This window comes from Dryobates pubescens, chromosome 9 (assembly GCF_014839835.1).
Source record: "Dryobates pubescens isolate bDryPub1 chromosome 9, bDryPub1.pri, whole genome shotgun sequence".
Taxonomy (NCBI): domain Eukaryota; kingdom Metazoa; phylum Chordata; class Aves; order Piciformes; family Picidae; genus Dryobates; species Dryobates pubescens.
Window position 1 is genome coordinate 26,837,382 of NC_071620.1, and position 24,679 is coordinate 26,862,060.

A 24,679-nucleotide genomic window follows, 5' to 3' on the forward strand; every position below is an offset into this window, starting at 1 on the left:
CTTTGACAGTAAAGAGACATTTAGTATGTGATACAGTTGCTCTGCAAAAGTATTTGTATACTTCACCCAAATTACTTCAATCACCTGAAAAACTACATTGGTGGAATTCTTTAAGGCTCTTGTGGTAAAAGATCTAGTCTTATGACTTGCAGCTCTTACAACATCTCCAGTTCTTAGATGCTTTGTGACTATTAAATCTTACAGTGCTTTCAAAGCCTGTAGGTTAGCTCAGTTTTCTTTGATCTAATTACATCCTTGACAATACCATCAGCTTAATTCTCTTGATGTTTTTACCTATAGATGATAACATAAAGCCATCTTACTCATGTTTGAATTCATCTCCCTGCTGTGCAATCTTTCATCTTCTTTCCTGGAGTGGATCTTCATTGTTCATGGCTTTTGCAGGAGTATTTTGAAAGAGTTCTATGGAGGTTCAGATTAGTAGTGTGCTCTGGGTGGGGTGGTGGGAGGGGAAGGTGTAGACTGTATAAAAAGATGAAGCTAAGCAAACTATATATTATTGCAAGGCAACAAGTCAGAGAACTGGTATTCAAGGAACCCTATAGTGATGATAGACCCAGCTTGTTATTTGGAGCTGTAAACTAATTGCATGACTAACTAGTGTGGAGAGCAGCTGTTGTCTTCCAGTCTTTTTCTGATATGTGATTCTCAAGTAATTTTTTTTTTTATACCATGAAAAATAACTTACCTAAACAGTAGGGACTCCTCTTTTGTTGTTATATTCACTGTCTTCTGTGAAGGCTGTTCTAGACACTGGCTTGTACCCTTGCCTTTGTGTGGAATTGCAAACTATTTGTGTCCAGGTTCTTTGTTCATCTACCAATGCGAGCAGCCCAGCAGAGCTCAGGATGAATGCTTAGTAAGTGTGGGATAATCACATCATGGAAACAAAAGCGTGATAAGACCACCAGTACATAGGTATGTGGTGGATGCCCATATTTATGCTTTTGCCATGACAGTTGAAACCTTGTGTAAATGACATGATGGTATTGCAGTATGTTGTAGAATTAGTTAAGAGTTAGTTAGGTAAATAATTTTTGTGTGGATTTAAGTGTTGAGGTGAAGGTGTGCCTTTTAAAAGAAAAACGTTCTAACAGAACTATTGCTGAGAAAGATGTGTGTGCCTGTTTATAGGTGTTACATTTTTTGCACGTATGAAGAGGCAGTATTATAAGAAGTGGATCTTCAGAGTGAAAGGATGAAGAATTAAACTTAGTTTTGTATGTAATTAATATTGCAGCTGTAACTATGTAGACAGATAGCAATGGTTTTTGGAAATAGAACAGTAACAGCCATTTGCCAACCATTATTTTAAATCTCTGTGCTTGATAATGTGTTTCACCAAGGTTTTTCCTGTAATGGCATAGGTGACTTTGTCACAGTCTGAAATACTGTTTTGCAAAGGAGAAACATTAAAATTGTCCAGGTTGAGTAACCATGTGTTTATTGCCCTGTGTGTCCTTCTCAAGCTCTTAATGTAGTTGTATGATCTAGCAGCCTTGTCCTTGTCCATAGTGCTGGGCAGATGGATGTCATTAAGGGAACTTGGCGTTCCTCCTTTCAGTTCCACTTAAAGCCTGTGAAAGAATTTCATTTTCTTTAAGTAAAGATGGGTTTAAATGTAGATAGAGTTTTGTTAGCTTTGCTTGATCTGCACTGTTCTCTGCTCATTTGGCTTCTGCGCTGTTGAAAATGAATGACTGTCATTCACATAAGCATCATGTGGAGAAACGTGCTCAGAGCAGAATTCAGAGGAGAAATGCCTTAACTCTGGATTCTGATGATGAAGGAAGCTTAAGGGAAGCTGTAAAAGGAAGGTTCAGCAGAGGAGTGGAAAGTAAAAGCAAGTAACAACATAGAATAGAATAAACCAGGTTGGAAGAGACGCTCGACATCATCGCATCCAACCTATCATCCAACACCACCTAATCAACTAAACCATGCAACCAAGCACGCTGTCAATTCTCCTCCTGAACACCTCCAATGATGGTGAATCCACCACCTCCCTGAGCAGCACATTCCAATGGGCAATCACTATCTCCGTGTAGAATTTCTTCCTAACCTCCTGCCTAAACCTCCCCTGGAGCAGCCTGAGACTTAACAACATGTCTTCTTGTTCTGGTGCTGGTTGCTGGGGAGAAGAGACCAACCTCCCTTCAGGTAGCTGTAGAGAGCAATAAGGTCTCCCCTGAGCCTCTTCTTCTCCAGGCTAAGCAACCCCAGCTCCCTCAGTCTCTCCTCATAGGGCTTGTGTTCCAAACGCCTCACCAACTTTGTTGCCCTTCTCTGGACATGTTCCAGCAAGTCAACACCCTTCCTAAAACTACTAGGTTGTGTGCTTGAAGGCAGAATTCTTTGTAGTATGCCTATTTTCTAAAAGCCAGTGACCTTTCAGGTTTAAGACTATTTAAGAAGTATCTTTAGGAAGGCTGATGGTTTGTCTAGGCTGAGGAGCTGATAATGCAGGTGTGGAGAGGTTGAGGCTGATGCATTCATAAGAGAATTGAACAGAAGTAGGAAGCTTATTGTAAGGTTTAGATAGAAGTAAAATTGTTAATGTTAACAACATATGGTTCTTCAAATCTTGATGTAATACCAGGCATCTCAATTTGCCAAGTTAATGACATTGCAAGGGGTCTACTGCCTCTCTCTGTTTTCTCTACTCCTAGTTCACAATAAAATTGGTAGATTCCAAACAACTGTTTTCTTGAGCATTCATTCAGATATCTCATGTGATCACATGCATAAGAGATGCTACCTAGCTGAATGTGTTTTTTCTTTGCCTTCCAAATACATGTGTAGATGCTTTTGTAGACTAGTCTGTTATATTCCATTCCCTCTTTGGGAGGTGAGGGTGTGCAAGGAAGATCAGCTGGATGAAATTCACTCATAAGCTAGGGCATTTTTTTTGTCTGAATACTTGTTAGGAAGAGTAAGAGTGTTGGAAAGCTTTCATACTCATTCTTGGCTTGAGGACTAGCAAAAATGGAATACAATGTGTGAAAGAGCTGTATTTTTATAACCTGTAGGTGACATTTTACAGTTAGAGCAGTCTGGGGTTTGTACTGTGGATTAGCTACTTTACTGTCTCACTGAACAGAATTTACTGCTGTCAAGGAAGTTGCAGAAACACTTTCTAGGGAAGCTTTGTTTTAGATTATATTTTGGTGGATATTTAGGACACAGTTAGGGTACCATCTCCACTCTAAGACGTGGCCAAAATTCTATGGTGTGACTATAAACAGAAGAGAACCTTCAGTACCTCGTGTAAAAGCAACAGCAAAAGCAATTGCAGAACAGAAGGAAGTCAAGGACAGAATTGTAGATGTTTGCTTCTTGAATGGGATGTTATGTTAGAAAGGGTTCAGAACTTGGGGAGTGGTTATGGCTTGGACAGAACACGAGCAGATACTCGTTGTTGTTCTATCCAAATTACTGTCTTTGGGCTCAAGATGAGGGTTTTGCACTGCAAAGTTTGGGTTTTAGCTGTAGGATGACCTGATCTTCAGTGTATACATAGTTTCAGGGTCTTGCAGTGTTTCCTTTCAAGTTGCAGTGAAGCTAAGTGTTGTGCATGAGAAAAGGTTGGCATGTGCAAAAGGTGAGCATTGCAGAAAAGAGCAGATGTTAGTGATACCATTATTGCACTGCAACTGTGCCATTGTGCTAGTGAATCTTTTCTCCAAATTCATCAATCTGTCTCTTGAACACCGGTCTGCTTAATGCTTGAATGCTTTCTGCTATTGGCAAGTTTAAACTGAATGTTTAAACAGGAGTTTTGATGTCATTTTAGCTAATTCTTGTTTGATGAATATTCCAAAGGGCAAACTTTTAAAATGCCTTTTATATCAATTGTTTTGTATCTGAGGCTGTAAAATGTACTGTAGTGTTTTAGTATTCTAGTGCTCTCTTAGACAAATACACTCTTAATTAATTTTCTTATTGGTTTCCTTGGCAGTTAATGATGCAAGAAGACTTCCATTAAAAACTGGCTTTGCAATACTTGCTGCAAATGAAAGCAATTCAAGTTATATTTGGACAGAATATTCTTAGCATGCTAGAGGAAAGCTAGACGAAGCAGATGAGATACTACATGTTATAGCCCAAAAGAAAGCTAGGCAGTCACACTTCTGATTTTCCCATTAATTTTTTTTCTTTTAGAAAAAAACAGTTTTTTTGTGCAAACTGTAAACTAAGTTAATACACTTGCAGTTAGTGAGGCAATATTTCCTCCATAGGGTCAGAGAACACTGGTTCTTCAGATTACTCCGTATAATCACATACCTGCTTTATGTGGCCTTGTAATTAAAGCAATTCAAAGTGCAAGTCCCAGCGTTCTCATGTTCTGAACTCTGACAGCAGAATTAAACACATTTCTTCATCCTTCTGCTTTGGTTTCTCTGTCTGTGACATGGCAGTAATACTAACTTCAGATGCAAATACTAAGCTGTCTGCACTTCCAGAGCAGACTAGTCATGCATCACATCTCCAGGACTGGGCAGAGAAGGTGCCCCAGTGAAATCTGACCAGGTAAGATATTATATTATGCATATTTTGTAGAGTTTAATGAACTGCTGAAATTGTTGGTAATAATACTTTGGGTTTTAATAAGACTTCGAGTCTTCCTTGTTGGTGCTGAGAGATGGCTTACTTGGAAGTGCAATTCCATCAAACCTACATCAGTGCTGTACCAGAATCCCTGCAGGATGTGAATATGTGAGGGTGTAAATGAACAGAAGTCTATTGGTAGATCTGATGGTTGGTTGGTACTGAGGAATTTGGCTTATTTATATGTACCCAGTATTCATGCAGCTAATGAGAATCAGCAGCTGAAATTTGCAGAAGCAATACCTGGTCGTCCTTTTGTTTTAAGAGTCCAATTTAATGCATTACTTCAGGGGAGTAATTCCAGTTGTCTGTTTGCAGGTGAGAATGTATTGTAGTCTTTGGCAGAAAGGATGCTTGATGATATGAGAATGCTCTTTCTAACACGTTAGACATATGCCAAGAATACCCATCTGCACTTTCTGTCTGTTTTAGCATGAGTAAATTATGACCTCAGTCAGTTTGATCCCTGCTTTAATCTCTGTGTAGTGTGCTGTGTTATATAATAGAATAATTTATATATATAGTATTATGCTTATTATAAAAATAAGTAGTCATAATTACTTAGAAATATAGCAATTATAAAATATATTATTATAAACATTCCTATAATAAGATGTATGCCATAATTATATGTAATAGCATTTTATATAAATATAAAATATTTAAATGTTAAGTTAATAATTGAATAATGTAAACCTATTGCAGTTTGAGAGGAGGGACAAGAATGTTTTTTTTCATGTTGTTAAGGGGGTATTACATGACACACAGGAGTTTATGACACAATAATGTCTAAATATTCACAAAAATGTGTGTTCATAACACAAAAATGTCTAAATATTCTATGGCTTTGTGGAACTCCACTATTTTGGGACACTTGTTCTTTCACAAACCCTTCTGAACTCCAGCATGTGCTTATACCTCTCTCTTGGTATTATATGGCTACTTGAAATGGTGGGACAGGCAGCAGTATTTGAAAAGGATGGGATTGGTGGGTAGTCCCAGCTTCCTTCCCTCTGCTGGCTCTGGAAATAAAGTATTATCAAACTGCGTGCATATTAGACATTCTGGATAGTGATGGAAGGCATATATCTGTGGTTATGTCTAATTGTTATAGTCAGCATTTGCCCATCTTGTGCATTTGAATGGTGCCTTAATTTGTTTTACCAAATTTTAGAACTGGTATTTTAGAATGGTCACTTCCTTTTCTCACTTCTAACTTACCTAACAGAAGCTAGCAAGCGCTTTCCAATCCCTTGGTCCAGGAAAAAGAAGGATATCAAAACTGCACTTGATCTTGAGATTTAGGCAAATTGGTAATTCTGTATTTCTCTTTGAGAGATCATTTCATCAACATGGCATGATCATCTTTGTCTCTAACCACTAACAAAAGTTAAGGGAGCTGACCTTGTTAAAAGTCTGATTTCATGTTCTTTATTGTGCTTTTTTTTTTTTTTACTTTCTAATGTAGTACACTAACATGTATCCCTCTTCAAAGTATGGTGTTTCTAGTGTTAAGAAATGCAATTTTAAGTTGAGGCTAAGTCATTGTTTTTGTAAACCAAGTAGCTTCTTTTTAATAACTTTCAAACTCTTACCCAAGATTTTAACAAGTAAACTGTAATTATGGTTCAACAAAAGACTTGCTTCATGACTTTTGGCAAACACAGTGCAGCCCTAGTTTTAATCTATCCTTGACTTTCTGCTTTAGATAGTGAGGATTTCTGGGAAATTATTCTGCGCTGCTCACCAAATTTCACTATTAAAAACTGCTTTTTATGTGCTATCCTGCCCCTCTCTGTCACAGAATTACTCACAGCACCCTGCTTCAAAGTTAATTTTTGGTACCTGAGAGTCTAGAAGTGAACTTTGTCAAGGCCAAGTATGCTCCTGCAAGCATTTTTCCTATGCTGCATTTATGAAGTTTTAATTTGTTAGCAACTGAAAGTAAGTAAAATGCACTTTCAATAGATGCAGCTGTCATAGTATAAGACAGCGGTATGGACAAAAAAATCATTTTAAAAATCACAAGACTGAGAAAATCAAAACTCTTTCAAATGTGGGTTTCAGCTCATGATTTGAAGTGATTGTTGTGTTTGCTTATTTTTTAGAACATACTTCTGCAGTGCTGTTGAATTACGGCTATGGATGACATGGAATTAGGCAAAGTTGACCAGGAAGGCGCTAACATTGGCTTAGGAAAGATTTTGTTTAGGAAATACTTCTAAATGCAGGCATGTGGTTATTTTTTCTAATTTTGGATGAGACAGAGTGGCACCTTCTTCAGACACTGCTTACCTTCTTGACAGAATTTATAAGAGCAAGAGGGAGGATATTCTTCCTAGAAGGTTTCTTTGGCACAAGATAACATTACAAAACTATATCAGCTGTACACACTTTACTGTAGCAGATCTCCACCTTCTTTTGTGACTTAGGGGAAGTTTAGGCTTGAGGTGAGGAGAAAGTTCTTCACTGAGAGAGTCGTTAGTCATTGGAATGGGCTGCCCAGGGAGGTGGTGGAATCACCATCCCTGGAGTTGTTCAACAGGGGATTGGACGTGGCACTTGGTGCCATGGTTTAGTCATGGGGTCTGTGGTGACAGGTTGGACTTGATGATCTTTGAGGTCTCTTCCAACCTTGGTGATTCTGTGATTCTGTGAATATCCTATACAGACATTAACATAGACACTTTGCTTTTTGCTGGTGTGTATTCTGCGTCCATCACAGCAGTACTGAGTTGCTGAAAGGTGTTCAGAGAAAGGCAGCAAAGCTGGTGAATAGTCTAATGGACATGTCTTATGGAGATTGGCTGAAGGAACTGGGATTCTTTAGTTTGGAGAGGAGGAGGCTGAGGGGAAGACCTCATTGCTCTCTACAACTATCTGAAAGGGGGTCTGTTGCTTCTCCCAGGTAACTAGTGACAGGATAAGAGGAAATGGCCTCAAACACCAGGCAAGGTTAGATTGGATATGAGGGAACATTTCTTCACTGAAAGGGTGGTTAAGCATTTGAACATGCTACCTAAGGAGGTGGTGGCATCATCATCCTTGAAGGTGTTCAGAAAACATACAGACATGGCACTCTGGGACATGATTTAGTGGGCATGGTGGTGTTAAAGGCCTTTTCCAACCTTAATGATTCTATATGAACATAGAATAATCTGTAAGTTGTTCCTTGCAGTGGTGGCATCCCCTGTTGGGGATCATGGATCTCCATTCTAAATTAATTCCACAGCTTTAGTGTAAAAGTATAGATGTTCTATAGATGTTTTATAGATGTTGGATTGGCCTCGACCGATGCTTTCAGGACAAGATGTAAGTTGGCAAAGATGTTTATTAGGTTTTACAGCAAAATTCTATAGCCTATCAGAAGGCACATGTGTCACATCTCAATTGGTCATTTTCTACTGGCATACGTGTAATCAAGGCATACAATAGGTCAAAATAACAAAACACTATTTTAACACATCCAACCAAATTCTGCCAAGCTTCCCTCCTTCAGTTACAAGGTGTTTACATTACTCTCAAAGACAAAACATAACTTTTTCTAACGGGAGCAAAGGCAAATCTTCCTTATAGTCTTCTAAAGCTATCTGAAAACAGCCCTCTTCCCACACTTTAGTTCTTTGGGCATAAACTTGAGAGACTTTTCTAAGCATTTCTGAGGCTTGCTTTCTTCTTAGCCCTTACATTATATAAAGGGTTACATTATACATAAGGGTTATAATATCAGTATTTTTACTGTACTTTCAAGGTATTTAACTTTTCAATAAAAAATAATTTAAAAGCACAGTCCAGAAAATAGAGAGCTGTTCGTTGTTCCTTCAGAAATAAAAAAGTAGGTAGTAATGCCTGCAATGTAAAGGGCACACCTTAATTCCAATCAGTAGAACAACTACAGTGATTATTGCCATTAAAAAAAAAGAAAAAGAAAAAAACCCCAAATATTAATGTTTTATTTAGTTGGCTGATGTTATGATGGTGAAATTAGGTTTGTAACCTATTTTGGAGTGTTCTTTCATTGACTTTTTTTTTTTTTTTTGCTTTTATTTATATGCTAGAATTTCTCGATGGGCAGAGTTCTATGTAGAGACTGTTTTTTCATGATGGAGAACGCTGAGCTCTTGCGAAGTTTATATGCTGCTCAATCTCCATCAGTTGTGACATGGACTATAGGCTGTAGCTTAACAGAAAGTAAAATAATGCAAATTAATGTAATGAGTTTACCCTCCTCTTCTTTGTAGCACAATGGCTGACAATAAAGCAAAGTCGACCAAACCCGTGAATAGGACTCCTCCAAAGTCTCCTTCAGATCCAACAAAGGACCGAGCAGCAAAACGATTATCCTGTGATTCAAACAGCTCCCATGAGGGAGCTATGGCAGGAGAACTAAGTGCTCTGGAAGAGGCCTTTAGAAAATTTGCCATCCATGGAGATACAAGAGCCACAGGAAAAGAAATGCATGGGAAGAACTGGTCAAAGCTATGTAAGGACTGTCATGTGATAGATGGAAAGAACGTGACAATCACAGATGTTGACATTGTCTTCAGTAAAATCAAGTAAGTTCCTTTCTGGCATTGTTACCTTGTCTTCCCAACATGTTTTGTAGGTATCATCTAAATTTATCTTCTGTTGACTGCAGTTGTTGTGATGCACACTGTGTCTTTGTCACAATCAATATCTTTCTTGTTACTTTATGAAACTATGATGCTTTGTCTAAGGATACAGCTTTCAGCTTCTGTCCTGCTATCTTAAACTGACTTCAGTTAGGTGTTATGCAGTACCAAGAGGTATGATGTGATCAGGACAAGTGCACGCTATTTCATGAACCCTTGGTTTGGTTTGGTTTGGTTTTTACAGTAAATGATATGAATGAAGTCAGGATGTAGTTTTACATCTTGTCAAAACACAGCCTCAGAGGACTGAGAATAAGACAGGATATATACTAAAAGCTATTGTTCTAACAGTCCTGAGGACCTGCACAACACCCACTCAGTGTAAGGCTATACCAGACTGATGCTGAATTTGCAATGCAGCTTAATTGGTTAGGATTATCTCAGTGGTCATATCTTATCCTTGTGAGTAGGCTAGAGCTTTAGTGAAACTTTCTCCCCAGATTAAAAAGCTAGGCAAGCTTGATCCACAAACTTGTCAAATCCAAGGCAAGACATTCAACTGTTTGGGCATATTCTGTAGGAAGCCCCAAATAAACTTTTTTTTCCTTTTCTTTTTTTCTTGCTCTGTGTGAAGAATTGCATCATTTTCACTTTTCTCTTTATATGATCTAATAGCTTTGTCTTTTCTGCCTTTCTTTGCTATAGTAACTGTTTAAATTGTCTCACACCTCATCATGTTACAGAATCACAGAATTGACTAGGATGGAAAAGACCTCCAAGATCATCAAGTCTAACCTATTACCTAACACCATCCAATCAACTAAACCTTGGCACTAAGTGCTGCATCCAGTCTTTTTTTAAAAACACTTCCAGTGATGGTGACTCCACCACTTTCCTGGGCAGCCCATTCCAATGGCCAGTCACTCTTCCTGTGAAGAATTTTTCCCTAACATCCAGCCTAAACTTCCCCTGGTGTAGCTTGGGACCATGTCCTTTCATTTTGTTACTGGTTGCCTGGGAGAATAGACCAACTGCCACCTGGCTACAACCACCCTTCAGATAATTGTAGACAGCAATAAGGTGAAAGGACATACTTAAGGGAGGTACCTTAGTTGTGTTTGTAGCTTGTATGAACATTTATTTGCTTGTATTCTCAACTGCTGTGACATAACACTGATAAAGACATGCAAACTGAGTTGTTTACAAGAGTAGTTGGGAAAATTTGCTGCAAGCATTAATGCTTTAGAGAGCATCAAAGCAGAGAAAGGCAGAGAAGGCACTTGAACTTGAAAGGTGCTCCAATGTAAATGTGCTCAGTTACAATGACATTACACATTTGATTTCTTTCTTTGTTTCCTTTCTCCTCAGGGATCTTATCTAAACAATTGGAAGGACTATATAGGCACACTCCAGTCCTCTTTTTCTTGCATCAGTTCACTTTCTCTTTGAGTCCCAACTTGTATTTATTGGAAACTGTGTTGCCAAAATTAGATATGCTATCAGTGAACTAGCTTATTTGTAATGGATGTTTAATCTGTAGAGTTTGTTTCTTTCTTGATCTATGACAGACAGTGCTGGTATTTATTTTCAAATTTTCTTTGGCTTTCATCAACTTAAACATTTCTCAGTATCTATCATCACAGGAAATAGTAAATCTCATATTGCTTTATTATGTCAGTATCTGGGCAAGTTACTGATAAAAGATCTCCACAGTAGGCATATAGATCTATGCAGATACAAAGAAGTGTTGGTTTTGGCGCCTGTCGTGGTAGAAGGAATCCAATTCTGTTCTGCATGAATGAGTTATGAGGTGATAGTTACCTGAGGCTCAAGGTCAATGTCAACACATCCTCTTGTGATTGTCTCAACTCAGTGCAGGGGTTCTTGTCTCTGCCTCTGTGGGGAGATGCCTGTTCAGCAGTTTCTGAGGCCTTTCTCCTGTGAACTCTGTGAAGTACTGTCATTTCTCTTGGAAGATATACACCACCTTTTCCTCTGTCTAGTATTTCATAGTTTAGACGATAAGTGCATCAGATATGAAAGCAATTGTATCCTAATTTTTTATTGTTACTTTTTCTCCTGTACATATAACATGTACTCTACATATTCTTCTTTTCTAAAAATTATTTTTAAATTAAACTTGCCTAAATGGAAACTGTAACTTTAACAAGGCCAAGTGCCAGGTTCTGCACTTAGGTCACAACAAACCTGTGAATGCTCCAGGCTTGGGGCAGAGTGTCTGGGAAGCTGCCAGGCCGAAGAGGACCTGGGAGTACTGATTGACAGCTGGCTGAACATGAGCCAGAAGTGTGCCTGGGTGGCCAGGAAGGCCAACAACATCCTGGCTTGTATGAGAAATAGTGTGGCGTGCTGGAGTAGGGGAAGTGGTTCTGACCCTGTACTTGGCAGTGGTGAGACTGCACTTTGAATCCTGGGTTCAGTTTTGGCCCCTCACTCCAAGAAGGATATTGAGGTACTGGGGCATGTCCAGAAAAGGGCAACAAAGCTGGTGAAGAGTCTAGAGAACAGGCCTTGAAAGAAGTGGCTGTTGGAGCTGTGGTTGTTTAGTCTGGATACAAGGAGGCTGAGGAGAGACCTTACTCCTCTCTACAAGTCCTTGAGAGAAGGTTGTAGTATGGTGAGTGCTGGTCTGTTCTATCTAGTATCAAGTGATAGAACAGGAGGAATAGCCTCAAGTTTTGCCAGGGGAGGTTTAGATTGGATATTAGTAAAAAAGGTTTTACTGAAAACGTGGTCAAGCATTGGAACATTATGCCCAGGGAAGTGGTAGAGTCATCATCCATGGAATTGTTCAGAAAACAAATAGACTTGGCACTTCAGGACATGGTTTGGTGAGCATGGTGGTGTTAAGTTGATGGTTGGACTCAATGATCATAAAGGCTTTTTCCAACCAAAACCACTCCATGAACTTAGGAGGCTTAAGCCTATGAGGCTGCGTATACTAGGTTTCTCAAGCATATTCAAACATCTTGCTTTCCTTCTGCTTCACATTTAACCCTAAGGCAAAAGATAATGATAGATTTGGTGCTGCACTGAAACAGTCACACAAAGTAAACTCTTACTTGTTTCCTTTCTGTAAGCACCTTTTTACTAGCAGAGCACTAAGGTTTTTTAACAACCTGGATTTTTCACCGTGTTGAATAAAGAGCATTCAATGCTATAAAAGATCAGATTCCTCAAAGTGCAGAGTACTGCTTCCATGCCTCAAGAGGAGTTATGCTGCTGACTATCAGAAGGCTCTGTACTTAGCTGGTTTTAGGTTCGTCATCTAGACTGTGTCTCAAAAGATGGACTCTGCCCTGGGATTCTTGTGATGTGCCACAGTGGCTCAGTGAGATGGGGCTGGAGGATGTTGCCAGTTATGGTCTGATCAGAGAACACACTCAGAGATAAGAGGGCTTATTTCAGACCTGACTACAACTGCCATCTATCATTGTGGTAGAACTTCCCAAAATATTTTGTTGAGTTTATTACTGGGAAGCCACCATGTTTAGCAGGGTTTATTTTTTATCCATCTATATTTATAATTTATGACAATGGAACATGGTGTTCAAATTCTAGAAAATAATTAGCAGAATTATTCCTTGGATTTGTGAATTACTATATCTGTATATAAACTCCCATGTTCATCATCTTGCTAACGTGCCCAAGCATCATTTATTGTTCTGCTGCAGATACTGGCAAAATAGTTAGGAACTATGTGTTGAAGATGAAGTAACAGGGAAATTAGTAGGGTGTTCAAGAGGGGATTGGATGTGGCACTTGGTGCCATGGTCTAGTAGTCACGAGGTCTTGGGTGACAGGTTGGACTTGATGATCATTGAGGTATTTTCTAACCTTACTGATTCTATATGATTACCTAAGAGCTACTGAAATACAGTATTTTATTCTCTGATTTTCTGTGCTGGAGGAGAGATTTATTAGTTCAGTCCTGAGAAGTACTGAACATTTTTCTAGGCTCAACATCCCCCTCCCCACCTCTGCCAAAGCAGGTGAACAAAAATTGTGGAAAGTTTGAAAAGTGCCTGATACTTCTTCAAAGCTGCAACTGTGTGTGCGTCTTTCAGAGATTAATTCATTTATGGTTAAGATTGTGTTGCTATAAAGGAAATTCTGATTAACCTTTGTTACAAATTAGAAAAGAAGTGTAGAATGCTGTTTTCCTTCTAGTGAGAGAATATCAGGTCAGACTGAAGTGTAATTTGTCTATTTATCTTGCATAAAGGTCCACTGAAAGCCTTCACATAAGCACAGTATTTGTATGCACTTTAGGAAAAAAGGAATGATCTAATAGACATGAAAGAAAAAACATCAGAATTGCATGATTTGGTAAGAAAAGATGTAGATTGAGGGTGGTCTGCTCTTTTCCCCTCCCCCCCAAATATTTTTGTTTAGCAGTAATTTGTAATTTCTTATGGATCTCACAAATCCTTCAAATTTCATAGATTTTAATGTTGTGTTGTGTTAAATTATTTAATAGATGTCTTTTTCTGCCCCCCCCCCCCTTTTTTTCCCCCCCGTGGTAAAAACTGTATTGTCAGCTCAGAAAATAGAAGAAGTTAAGCAGCAGTGAATTTTGCAATGGAATTGCTTGGAATGAAAAAACAAACCTCATGTGTATGAATGTTTATAAGTTGTATCCCTAGAGATCAGATGAGAACCACATACGTTTATGCCAACTATTTGGATTGCATTAATATAGCTGGGATAGGCTGCTGCTTCTATAAGTAGAACAGTAATGCAATTTATTTTTTTTAGGTTACAATAAAGACATCTCATAATATTTCTGTCTTTCTATCCATGTACCTGGAAAGGCAAAAAAGAAAAAAAATTGGATTACAAGGCTTTAAAGTAATTTATGGGATGAAATCTGTTCTATTAAAAGTGCACCAAAACCAACAAAAGTGTACGTAACTAAATGCAATTATGTAGGAAGATTCCCTTACTGTATTTTATAGCTTCACAGTCAAAACTTGAGATGTTGTACTCCTTTCTCATGTGTTCATTGGACTGCATAGCATTATGGTTGCTGGGTGTATTTTAATTTCAAAGCTAGCTCCTTGCTTACAGGTATGTAAAATACCTCTTTTGCTAATTGGTATCAGGATAGCTTTTTGTCTTTAAATGCCAAAAATTAAGCAACCCTTTGTCTGAAAAATCTGCTCATATCATTGTTAAAAAAATTTAAAAAGCCTGAAAAGACTTTGTAAGAAGTAATTTATGTATTTTTAACTGGTCCCTAAATTCACTGCTGTACTGAAAGACAAGGATACAATCATATTGTCCCTGGAAGTGTTTAAGAGGGGATTGGACGTGGCACTTGGTGCCATGGTCGGTGGTGACAGGTTGGACTTGATCTTTGAGGTCTCTTCCAACCTTGGTGATAATGTGATACTGTGATATTCTAGAAGAATGAAAGTTTTCATAGATTACTGTATGTGAAATTTTCATGACAGGAACAAAAATAGGATTTCACCATTTTTGTAATAATAATTTGCATTTTCCTTTAGATCAGACTTCTATGATGTAGGGTTTTAGTAATAATAGGTCATCCCAAGCATTCATTTTTAATGTATTGTCTGAACCTTAAATAGACTTCTCTTATATTTTGCAAATCAAGAATGGTGATTCAACTGGAATCTACTGAATTTAGAGATGTCTACTTGCATACGTGCATTTGAAAATGAATGACTTTCATGACAAGGGGAATTCCATGGGTACCTTTTTAGTATCTGAAATCATTGCCTGCCTTCTTGGAAGTTTTCCTCATGAACTGACTGTTTCTTTTATCTTAATTTATGTTAGTTTTCTCACAGAATTACTCAGGATGGAAAAGGCCCTCAGAATCACCAAGTCCAACCAATAACCCTACTCCACAAGGTTCACCCCTAAACTATATCCCCAAGCACTACATCCAAATGACCTTTAAATACATCCAGAGTTGGTGACTCAACCACCTCCCTGGGCAGCACATTCCAGTGCCTGACCACTCTTTCTCTGAAAAACTTCTTCCTAATGTCCAGTCTAAACCTACCTAGTCACAATTGGAGGCCATTCCCTCTTGTTCTATCACTTAGTACCTGTGAGAAGAGACCAGCACCAGCCTCTCCACAACATCCTTTCAAGTAGCTGTAGAGAGCAATGAGGTCTCCCCTCAGCCTCCTCTTTTTCAAACTAAACAGCCCCAGCTCCTTCAGTTGCTCTTCATAGGATTTATTCACCAGGCTCTTCACCAGCTTCCTTGCCCTCCTCTGCACTCACTCCAGTAGGCTGTGTGTCTTGTGCTTGCAGAGGTCAAATAGCAGTATAGCAAATCTTACTGCCTTGGAGAAAACAAGCTCACTGGTGACACAGGAGAAGGGCACAGAATTATTCTGTGTTTAGTATGAAAAATAATACGGGCTGCATTCTTAATCCAGCAAGACAGTAACACTACAGTCTAAGAACTTCAGAGTTTTTGTATTAAGGACAGCAGAATGCTAAAGAAGAGTACGTGTTACTGATCTCTGACCACCATTCTGGCACTTTGCCTTAGGAAGTTCAATTTCTTTGTTTACTGAGGTCAACAACTGCTGTGAGAATTTTGATATGTTAGCTATGCCATACACATACTCCACTTGCTGTATGTAGTTAATATGGTAATAGTAATAGCCCTAATATAAATACCTCTGCTCTTATTTTAGAAGTGTTACCACTCAGCACTGTAAGAATATAGTTTAAGCACTGTGATAAAACTGCTAATTCTATGACATTATTAGATAGAAAAATAAATATATTTCTGTTTACACTGGCATGTTACTATGTTGCAGGCAAGCCTGGGTGATGTTTCATGCCTTGGATCCAAGTGTGAGCATTTATTTAGGTAGTTGTCTCCATGGAAACATTTGTTTGTTTTGATGTTACTATGTGTTAAATTTTAAACAAATTTTTGTGATTCTATACTGGCTTGATTTTGAAGACTGGTTAATCTACAGAAGCTTTGCAAATATACCTTTTTCCCTGCCCTCTGAAATATTTTTGGTAAAAGATCAAATGAAAGCATAATTGTTGTCTCAAATTCCATTAATAGTTTCTTATATTGCTGTGACATGTTTTCTTGTTGCTGAGGAAGCCATGTGTTCTAAAGGCCAGAAAACTTTCCTCCATCTTTTTGAGAAAGCAAGGTTTTGTTCCCATGGAGAATCTTCACAACACACTTTATTGTGTCCTGACTTTTGAGCAATTCCACCCCTACCCTATCCTTAGTACATCTTGCACAGTCAGCTGTTTAGCTTAGTTCCCACAGTCTGACTCAGTCAGGTCTGTCTACAGGAGTGCTTCCACGTGAGACCAGATGGGTCTTAATTCAGCACCAGTTCACTATTGCTGCAAGACTGAAAGAACTAAAATGGATGATGTTTGCTCTAAGCAGCTGGCAAGATAACCACTCTTGACAAGAATGAGTACATGCTTCTTGCATTTGTCAGCTAAGATGGTTGTCTCTGTATTGAAAAAATGTGATAATTCTTGCTTTCCTAATATATTTGAAAAGAATGGCACCTTGACACTTGTATGTATTCAAAACAAATATATCTCCAGGAGGTTTCTCTAATTTGTATTCAACAGAGATGTACTGAAGCCTCTCAAGTTTTTAAAATATGTAAATGGGCATGAAATTGTCTTATAACTACTATGTGCTTTGCTTTATATATAAGCTTGTGTTTTACCTCCCTACAGAGCACTGTCATTACCAGTGACATAGAATCTGATTTGTGTAATCCTACTTCACGCATGAAGTAGGCATAGCAGTTAACTCATGTACTTTAATATGTCTGCATGGTGAAATAAATTTTAAGTGGATACAGAATGCTTATTAGCACAGAACATAATCTGTGCTAATAAATCTCCCCCTTCCAGGCAAATTATGAAGCTGTGCAGTTACACGTGGAAATGTAGAATCACAGAATCATTAAGGTTGAGAAAGACCTCCAAAATCATTCAGTCCAACCATAAACCTGACACTGCCAAGTCCACCATTAAACCATGTCCCTAAACACCACATCTACATGTTTTTTGAACATTCCTAGGGATGGTGATTCCACCACTTGCCTGGGCAGCCTGCTCCAATGCTTAACTGCTCTTTCAGTGAAGAAAGTTTCCTAATATCCGATCTAAAGCTCCCCTGGTGCAACCTTAGGCTTTTTCCTGTCATCCTCTTGCTTGTTCCCTGGGAGAATAGACCAACCCTCACCTCAGAACAACTTCTTTTCAGGTAGTTGTAGATCTCTCAGAAAGAGAAAACATCTCCCTTCAGCCTCCTCTTCTACAGACTAAACAAACGCAGTTCCCTCAGCCATTCCTCGTTAGACTTGTGCTCTAGACCTTTCACCAGTTTCATTACACTTCTCTGGACATGCTCCACCACCTCAATGTCTATTTGTTGTAGTGAGGGGTAGGTAACTTACAACAGAAATTGTTCTTTGTCCCATCACCTATATTTTATTTGAAATGAAATCGGATCTTAATTCCTCTTCTTCTCAAGAAGCTAAATCCAATGTTGGCTTTTGCACTTTACCCTTAAAACACTTTTTATTAAAAAAAAAAAAATAGCAAAGCAACTCTTTTCTTTCTTGCTAAGAGGCAGACATTCTAAAAGTAAATCAATGATCACTTCTGAGAAGAAGGGTTAAGATTCATTTGGTGTTATGCAGGCTTGTTTTGTGTGTGTAAAATGGATACATCCTGTATTCCTAATAGTGTATGCAGGTTATGGCTTTTAAAATGCCTTTTCATGAAAATAGACATCACATGAAAACTTACAGTGGTGGGTGATTCATTTCCCAGCTGATACAGAATGCTGCATGATACCACACATAGTGCTTGGTAGTTGCTAAACTGTGTGGCATAAGATGCTTGTGGATTACAAAGACATTTGCTGGTTTATAGCAGAAGTAGGGCTCTGGTTAAGAGATCTTGTGGGGTTTTAGAGGGCTTTTTGCCTTATTTTTTGTCTTGGGCAAGTCAGCCCCATTAGTTTTGGGTTGCTTTCTAGTCTGCAGTGGAAGGTGTGTGGCTGGCTTGACAGACACTCTCTATTTGCATCTCTCTCTTCCCAAAGGGGAAAAGAAAAGGAGTAAGAGAGAGAAACTTATGAACTAGAAAAGCATGGATTGGAAGCTAAGATAGAATGGATAGTGTCCTTCTCAGATGCTGGCCATAGAAGAAGGGGAAGAGAGAGCTTGACCTTCATGGTACCTCAGTTTTATACTGAGCGTAACGTATACAGAATGGAATACCTCATTGGTCTCTTTAGAGTCATCTGATGTGTCCCCTCTTCCCTGCAGGTGTGGCCTTTTACTCTCTCCCCCCAACATGGTACACAAGATTTAGCAGTGACTCTGGTCTACACACCACCTAAGCAGAAGCATCAAGTATTATCACTGCTAGAGGCAGGCACTGTCTGCAAAACCATGCCATTAACTGCAGAAAGTGCAGCTAATTAGAAGAGACTGATGTGGAAAATCAAATCACTGAAAAGATTTTGTTCTGTCCTAACTCAAAGCAGGACACAGCTACAGATCTCCAATTTCAGAACAGGTATTGTACTCTGGGTGCTGGCAAGGATCAACAAAACCCCTCAGAGTCAGCTGAGCCTGAACTTAGTGCTCACACAAGAGGGAAAACGTGAGTGACAGTGTCACCTAACGCTGCCTGATGCCATGGGGACAGGCAGCACCATTAAGGCTTCTTGGTGGAATGTGAAGTTGTTTGTAGTTATCATTAGGGTCTTATAATTCTAAAAAGAATTTAGGTGTGGGTGTAGCTTCCTATTACGCAGAATTGGAATATCTTTTCTTTTGCCTAAAATTGCAGTTACCTGTACTTCTCAGTTACCTGGGCCCTCTGCAGTTCAGGTCAAATTCCTAATAATCCATATGCAATTGAATAATCATAATCTGGACTCTGACTTTAAAAAGCCAATGAGTCACTCAATTCTCTGAAGAAGAATGAAGGGGGTGTCATGGTACTTTAGTGGGGTTGCTTGTGTCATGATGTGAGTGTCCCCAGTATTGTACAAGGAAGCCATAGAGCCTTAGCAGTTTGTCTGCTGTTGAATCAGCTTCAAAAGCCTCTTGGATAAGCTGATGTATTTACACCTCTCACTTTAAGGTTTAGTCCATAGCATTACCATAAGTTAGTGTATTCTGAAGAGTCTACCAGACAATTGTCTTCCTCCTTTGGCTCAATATTTTTCTGGAAAGAAAAGTTCTGAAAGCATGGGGAGTCTTTTAGTCTTACACTATTACCCTTTATTTGTGATTGCAACACAAGCTTCATAAGATTCTTAGAAAACTAAAGACCTTTCTGGAATCCTCCTTCAGCAGACATAAGGCTCTTAATATAAGCCACCATCATCTGGTGAGAAGGACTTAGTGCTGTAGACCTATTCATCCCTTTCTGTGTTTATACAGCAGAGCATTGTACTGCTTAGTGCCGTTTGTGACCATGGGCATCAGCAGCTGCAGATCAGTGGTGATCTTTGGCACCAGGCTGTGACTCTCATAACACATGACAGCACTTACTTCATTACCCAGATGTCTTTCGTCTTTTTTTCTGTGCCCTTTCCTTACAAATATTTTAAAAAGGAAAGTAAGCTGATAAGAGGAGCAATTGTTGTGCTATGTAAAAGATACAACTTACAGCTTTTATGTCATTATAAAAGTATGTGCAAGGGTAAGTTGTTTTTCTTTCAGCTAACAACCGATACACAGTGATACTGTGACATAGTAGCAATTTGTTACACCACAACTGAAAAAAATCAATATCTATGTTTAGCTTGGAAATTGACTCCATTATACAAGATCTCCAGAAATACATACTATAATTGGTAGGCCAGTCCAAATCCTGCATTTGTCTGCTTTATTATATTTGTTTCTCAATGTGGGATGGTGTTTGTTATGCTTCCCAATGGAGGTGACAGTGCTGAGCATGGAGAGTATATCAGATGCAGAGCAGTGTGGGAATAATACAAGAGACTAGTGACAAAAGGATTATAGAGTGGAGGGCACTCAGCTCTTACTCATCATCATGTGGTGTCTGTATTACACAAAAAAGTGTTGTCTGGTCACCTTTGCAAGGAGACTCTGTGGTATGAGATAGATGAACAATGGTGACTGCACTGTTTACCATCATGTCCGATCACTTCCCTGTGCAGAGCACCTATGACTGCAGCTTGCCAAGCTAGTTTGTGGCAGTAGGGGAACATAATGAACTCTATTTTGATGCTGTTTGTGATCAGTCTTCTTATGTCTCAATTTGAAACAGGTTTCTTCCAAATGTAAGCTATTTACATTTTCTTCTTGTGATGGATGCTCTATGAAAATGGATACCTGGTGCACTTACTCCAAGTGGATATTGGTGTGCTCTTGTGGATGAATAGTATGCGTACTATAGTCTGCCATTCTCCTTTTGGCATAGTGTCAAGGGAGGTTTCACAGGCTTGCAAGCTGCATGCATAAATTAGTGTTTACAGCTCTACAAGAAGGTTTTAAGTGTTGGTGTTTTAGTGGTGTTTGTTTGGGGGGGGGACGGTTATTTTCGTTTGGTTTAGCAAAAAAAAGGAGCAGGTGGGTGAGTTGTTATTCTTAAAAGGGCCTATAGCTAGACAAAGGAGGAAATGGAGTAATTTGCCATCTATAGGGTCTTATGTGTTTTATCTGAAGTGTTTTGTAAGTTGAGAGACAGCTGTCAAATACTGAAAGGTAGCTATGACGAAAGAAAATGTATAACCCACGTGGTACTTAATAGCCACTCCATTAGGTGATGTTCTTGTGCACATCAAACAATAAAGAATTTTGATAATTTTTAAGAGTTGTTCTGGAAATAGATAACAGATGAAAATAGTAGTGAACTATATGTGATTTGAGTTTGGGGGGGGGGCTTTTTTTTTTCTTTTAATGCTAATAAGAGTGGTGTGAATGCAAATCTGAGACCGAAGACTATAATCTGATTAAATGGCTTTTTGCTCCTCATAAATCCTGACACTGGTTTATAGAATCATAGAATTAGAATTATAGAATGCACTAGATTGGAAGGGACCTTTAAAGGTCATCTAGTCCAACCCCCTTGCAGTAAAAATGAACAGTGAAGAATGTTCAGTTTAGTAACTCCTTGGAAGGACCAGCACATTTGCCATGTGTTCCCGCTGCTCATCCTTAATTAAGACAGCACAAACAGCATGTTTGGTTCTATAAGCTTTTATAGTAAAAATAAATAGAAATTACTGCCTTTTACAAGAAAGCTGGAACAGTGGAGTCCTCTTCCAAAGAGGTTCCTTTTCTTCCATCATTTCACATCACGTGAGAGTAATGGAAAAGCTCTGCATTATGCTGGGTGGATGACGTAGCTGGGAAAGCTGTTGAACTAAAATGCACAGAACTAAATTGATCTTTTCTGCCAAGGCAACAGAGTGTGGCCTATTGGGTCTTCTCAAGCCAGATGTTGGTTTGTTTTTTCTTTGTTTTGTTTTGTGTTTTTATATATATATAGCAAATGAACAGATATATGGAAAGTCATCTGATATATGCACTGGAATAAGAGCACAGAATTGTAATACTAGTTGCACCATTAACTGGCCACAATTTAGAAAGCTTACCCTTCTGTACCATACATTATGAGAATGGATATTACTCCACTGTCCTTCTTGCACCAGAATACCATGTGGCAATTGATAGTTTGAAGCAATGCTTGAGTTTCTTGCTTCATCTGGTAGAATCAGTGACTTTGAAGAAAATGTCAATTTCAGAGTTGAAATTGGTCAGAAAACAAAAAGAACAAAACCAACAAAAAGCACACACACACAAAACCCAAGCAAAGAACCAAAAGAACCAACCAACCAAAACACCAAACACAAAACCCTCAAAACCCAAAGCGAAAAAAACCCACCACCTTATTTTCTGAATGTAATAAAGAGCTGCCATAGATATTGCTGACGTAAAAACTGTCTGTTTGGAAATGAAAGAGAAAGTGCCCTTTGTGCAATGTAAAAGTCAAGAGGGCAGCAGATAGGTAGAAGCTTGTGTTCAAAAGCCAGAGAGTTGTGACCTGACAGAACTAAAAAAAGATGCATCAAAATGGAGTTTGATTTTCTATTCAAGAAGGTTTCTGATGTTTAGTGTGCTTTGTTACATTGTGAGTGTGGGGTTTTTCAAAACTGAAAGCTGCTAGTGTATTTTGAACTTACTAAATGCTGTGAACAGTTCAGAAGTATCTGATCAAAGCAATGTTACTCACATTGGACTCATCTATGGACAGCTTCAGTTTCAACCTGGTATGCAAAGGCGATCCTGTGCCTTGAGATTTTGTAGCAGATGTAAGAGCCTAAATTTGGCAGAAATTTCCCCTGATAGTTTGGTAACTCTAGCTAATTCCTTAATTTAGTCACTGAAGTTATATTAGACATCTCCAAAGTTGCTGGAATTTTTCCCAGCACTGCCTTGATACCTTCCTTCAGTAGCTCTTGATCTAAGTAAGTCACAGATTTCCAAAAGAATGTGCACTTGTTCTTTCATGGTCTCCTCTCTGCTTTCACAATGTGTTCCAACATTTCAGAAGCATCTCAATTGTTCCTTATCATTTTGGTGTGTAAACCTCCATTTATTATAAACTTTGGGAATCTTTCAAATACAGCTGGTGCTTTGAATTGAGATAATTGTTATGTAGGTGAGAGGATATCTGTACTGGCATTAACTGTCATGATTTTCTGCATTTCTTTTGGAATTATTTTCAGATACATGGGTAAGCACTTTAAAAACTCATAAACAAACCTTTAATCCAAGGCAGGAGATAGATTCCCATCTAGAATTTGATCACCATCTGCTTAGATCATTCACAGAGTGCCAAGACATCATTGGCATGGACTCTTCTGCAGGTTGTGTGGTACTACTGAAACTTCCATTAGTAAAATACGGTTTCCTCTTCAGATACATTGATCTTTCTCATTCTGAGGAGGGCTGCCTCCAAACTGAAATTCTGGAGGGGAAAAAAAACATCTGAAGCTGTATGTAGTTTTATTAGAACTCTTTGTTAGGCAGATTTTCTCTTGTAGACTTAACTTACGGTTTTTAGCTTAGGATTTTTGTCAGGAAATTGAGAGAACTCTGTGGTTTGCAAACCATCTATTTCAGTCTCTGCTATGTCTACATGGAATTACTTAGTTATCAGAGCTCAAGAGCCTGCACTTACCACTTGTGAATTATTTTGTGCTTCTTGCACATGTTCTGTGTTATGATTAGTAGGGAAATATTCATTCACACCTATGGTTGCCTTGTTAATTAGTGCAACTTTGTGTTAGGATGTCAAGTGCATAAAGATGGCTTTTGAGGTATACAAAGTAGGTAGGGCAAGATGCAGTAGGTATTTTTTCCTAAGCTGTGCAAAAGTATGTCTGCACAAGATGTAGTAAGGAGAAGTGAAAAAGGCATAGCAGAGGAACTTATCAAAGAATATTCTTACCACTGAAAATAGTTTACATATGGAATTGTCTTTAGACTTGTGGGTCTGTAGAATAAATGAAGCGCTGCCTTCCTCATATGTATAATATATAATATAATCATATAATTTGGCCTGAAGACTTTCCATTTGCTTTGAAAGCTAGCCTTAGCCCCAAGTAACTTCATGTAGGAAGGAGAAATTTTCTGCTGGAGAAATTTAATAAGGAAGGAAACAGTCCAGAGCAGGTACTTGACAAGAAGGCACATATAACAGAAAAGCAAGTATTTGCCTCCCAATTGATGGCTCTCTATGGTTCACGTAAGCGTTAGTGTTTTGAGGCTAGCTGCAAGTGTTAGCAGGTGAGCCTTTTCAGCTTCTGTGTGAAGTCCTGCACTCTCAGTAGTTAGAAACTACTCAACACTTTGTATGCTCTCATGAAGGTTATTTCAGTGCCTGTTCTGCAAAAGAACAGTGAGATTTTTCTGAAAATTTCATTAATGCTTGAGTGAACGGAGGGAATTAACTTCTGGAATAGGTGTGTGCATCTTGCTTTACAGTAATGTTGCAACACAGCTTTTTCTATGAATGCAGGGTATGTATGAAGCCACATCACTCAAAACCAAATTAATCTCTTTGGATACATACAAAACCCCCTGGCACTCTGCTTAAATAGGGATTCTGTTGACCTGGCAGTTGTCTTACTTTTATTCTTTGGTTTGAATGGAAGCAGCTTTGTTTTGTGGTTGTGGTTTTGATTTATGGGGGTTTTTTTGTTTCTTGTCACTTGATTGAAGCATCTTCAATCTGAAAAATGTTGACTCATTTGTTGAGCTGTTTTTCTCTATGCTTCAGTCTCAGGTTAACTTAAAAGCATTTCCATATATGTTAGGGGAAGAATTCTTCTGTGTTTGGTAGTTCCCCTATTCATTCACTGCGGTAAGGAC

The 24,679-nt window shown here is 38.6% G+C and overlaps 1 protein-coding gene across 2 annotated transcripts in view; it reads left to right on the top strand.

Moving 5' to 3' along the window:
- The window catches only part of TPPP (tubulin polymerization promoting protein), a 52,368-nt gene that overhangs the window by 4,766 nt on the left and 22,923 nt on the right, over positions 1-24,679 (top strand). For both annotated transcript variants that reach the window (XM_054164005.1, XM_054164006.1), the window contains exon 2: positions 8,871-9,185. In XM_054164005.1, the coding sequence (XP_054019980.1) occupies positions 8,875-9,185 (311 nt within the window). In that variant the 5' untranslated portion in view covers positions 8,871-8,874. The remainder of the gene's footprint in view (positions 1-8,870; positions 9,186-24,679) is intronic.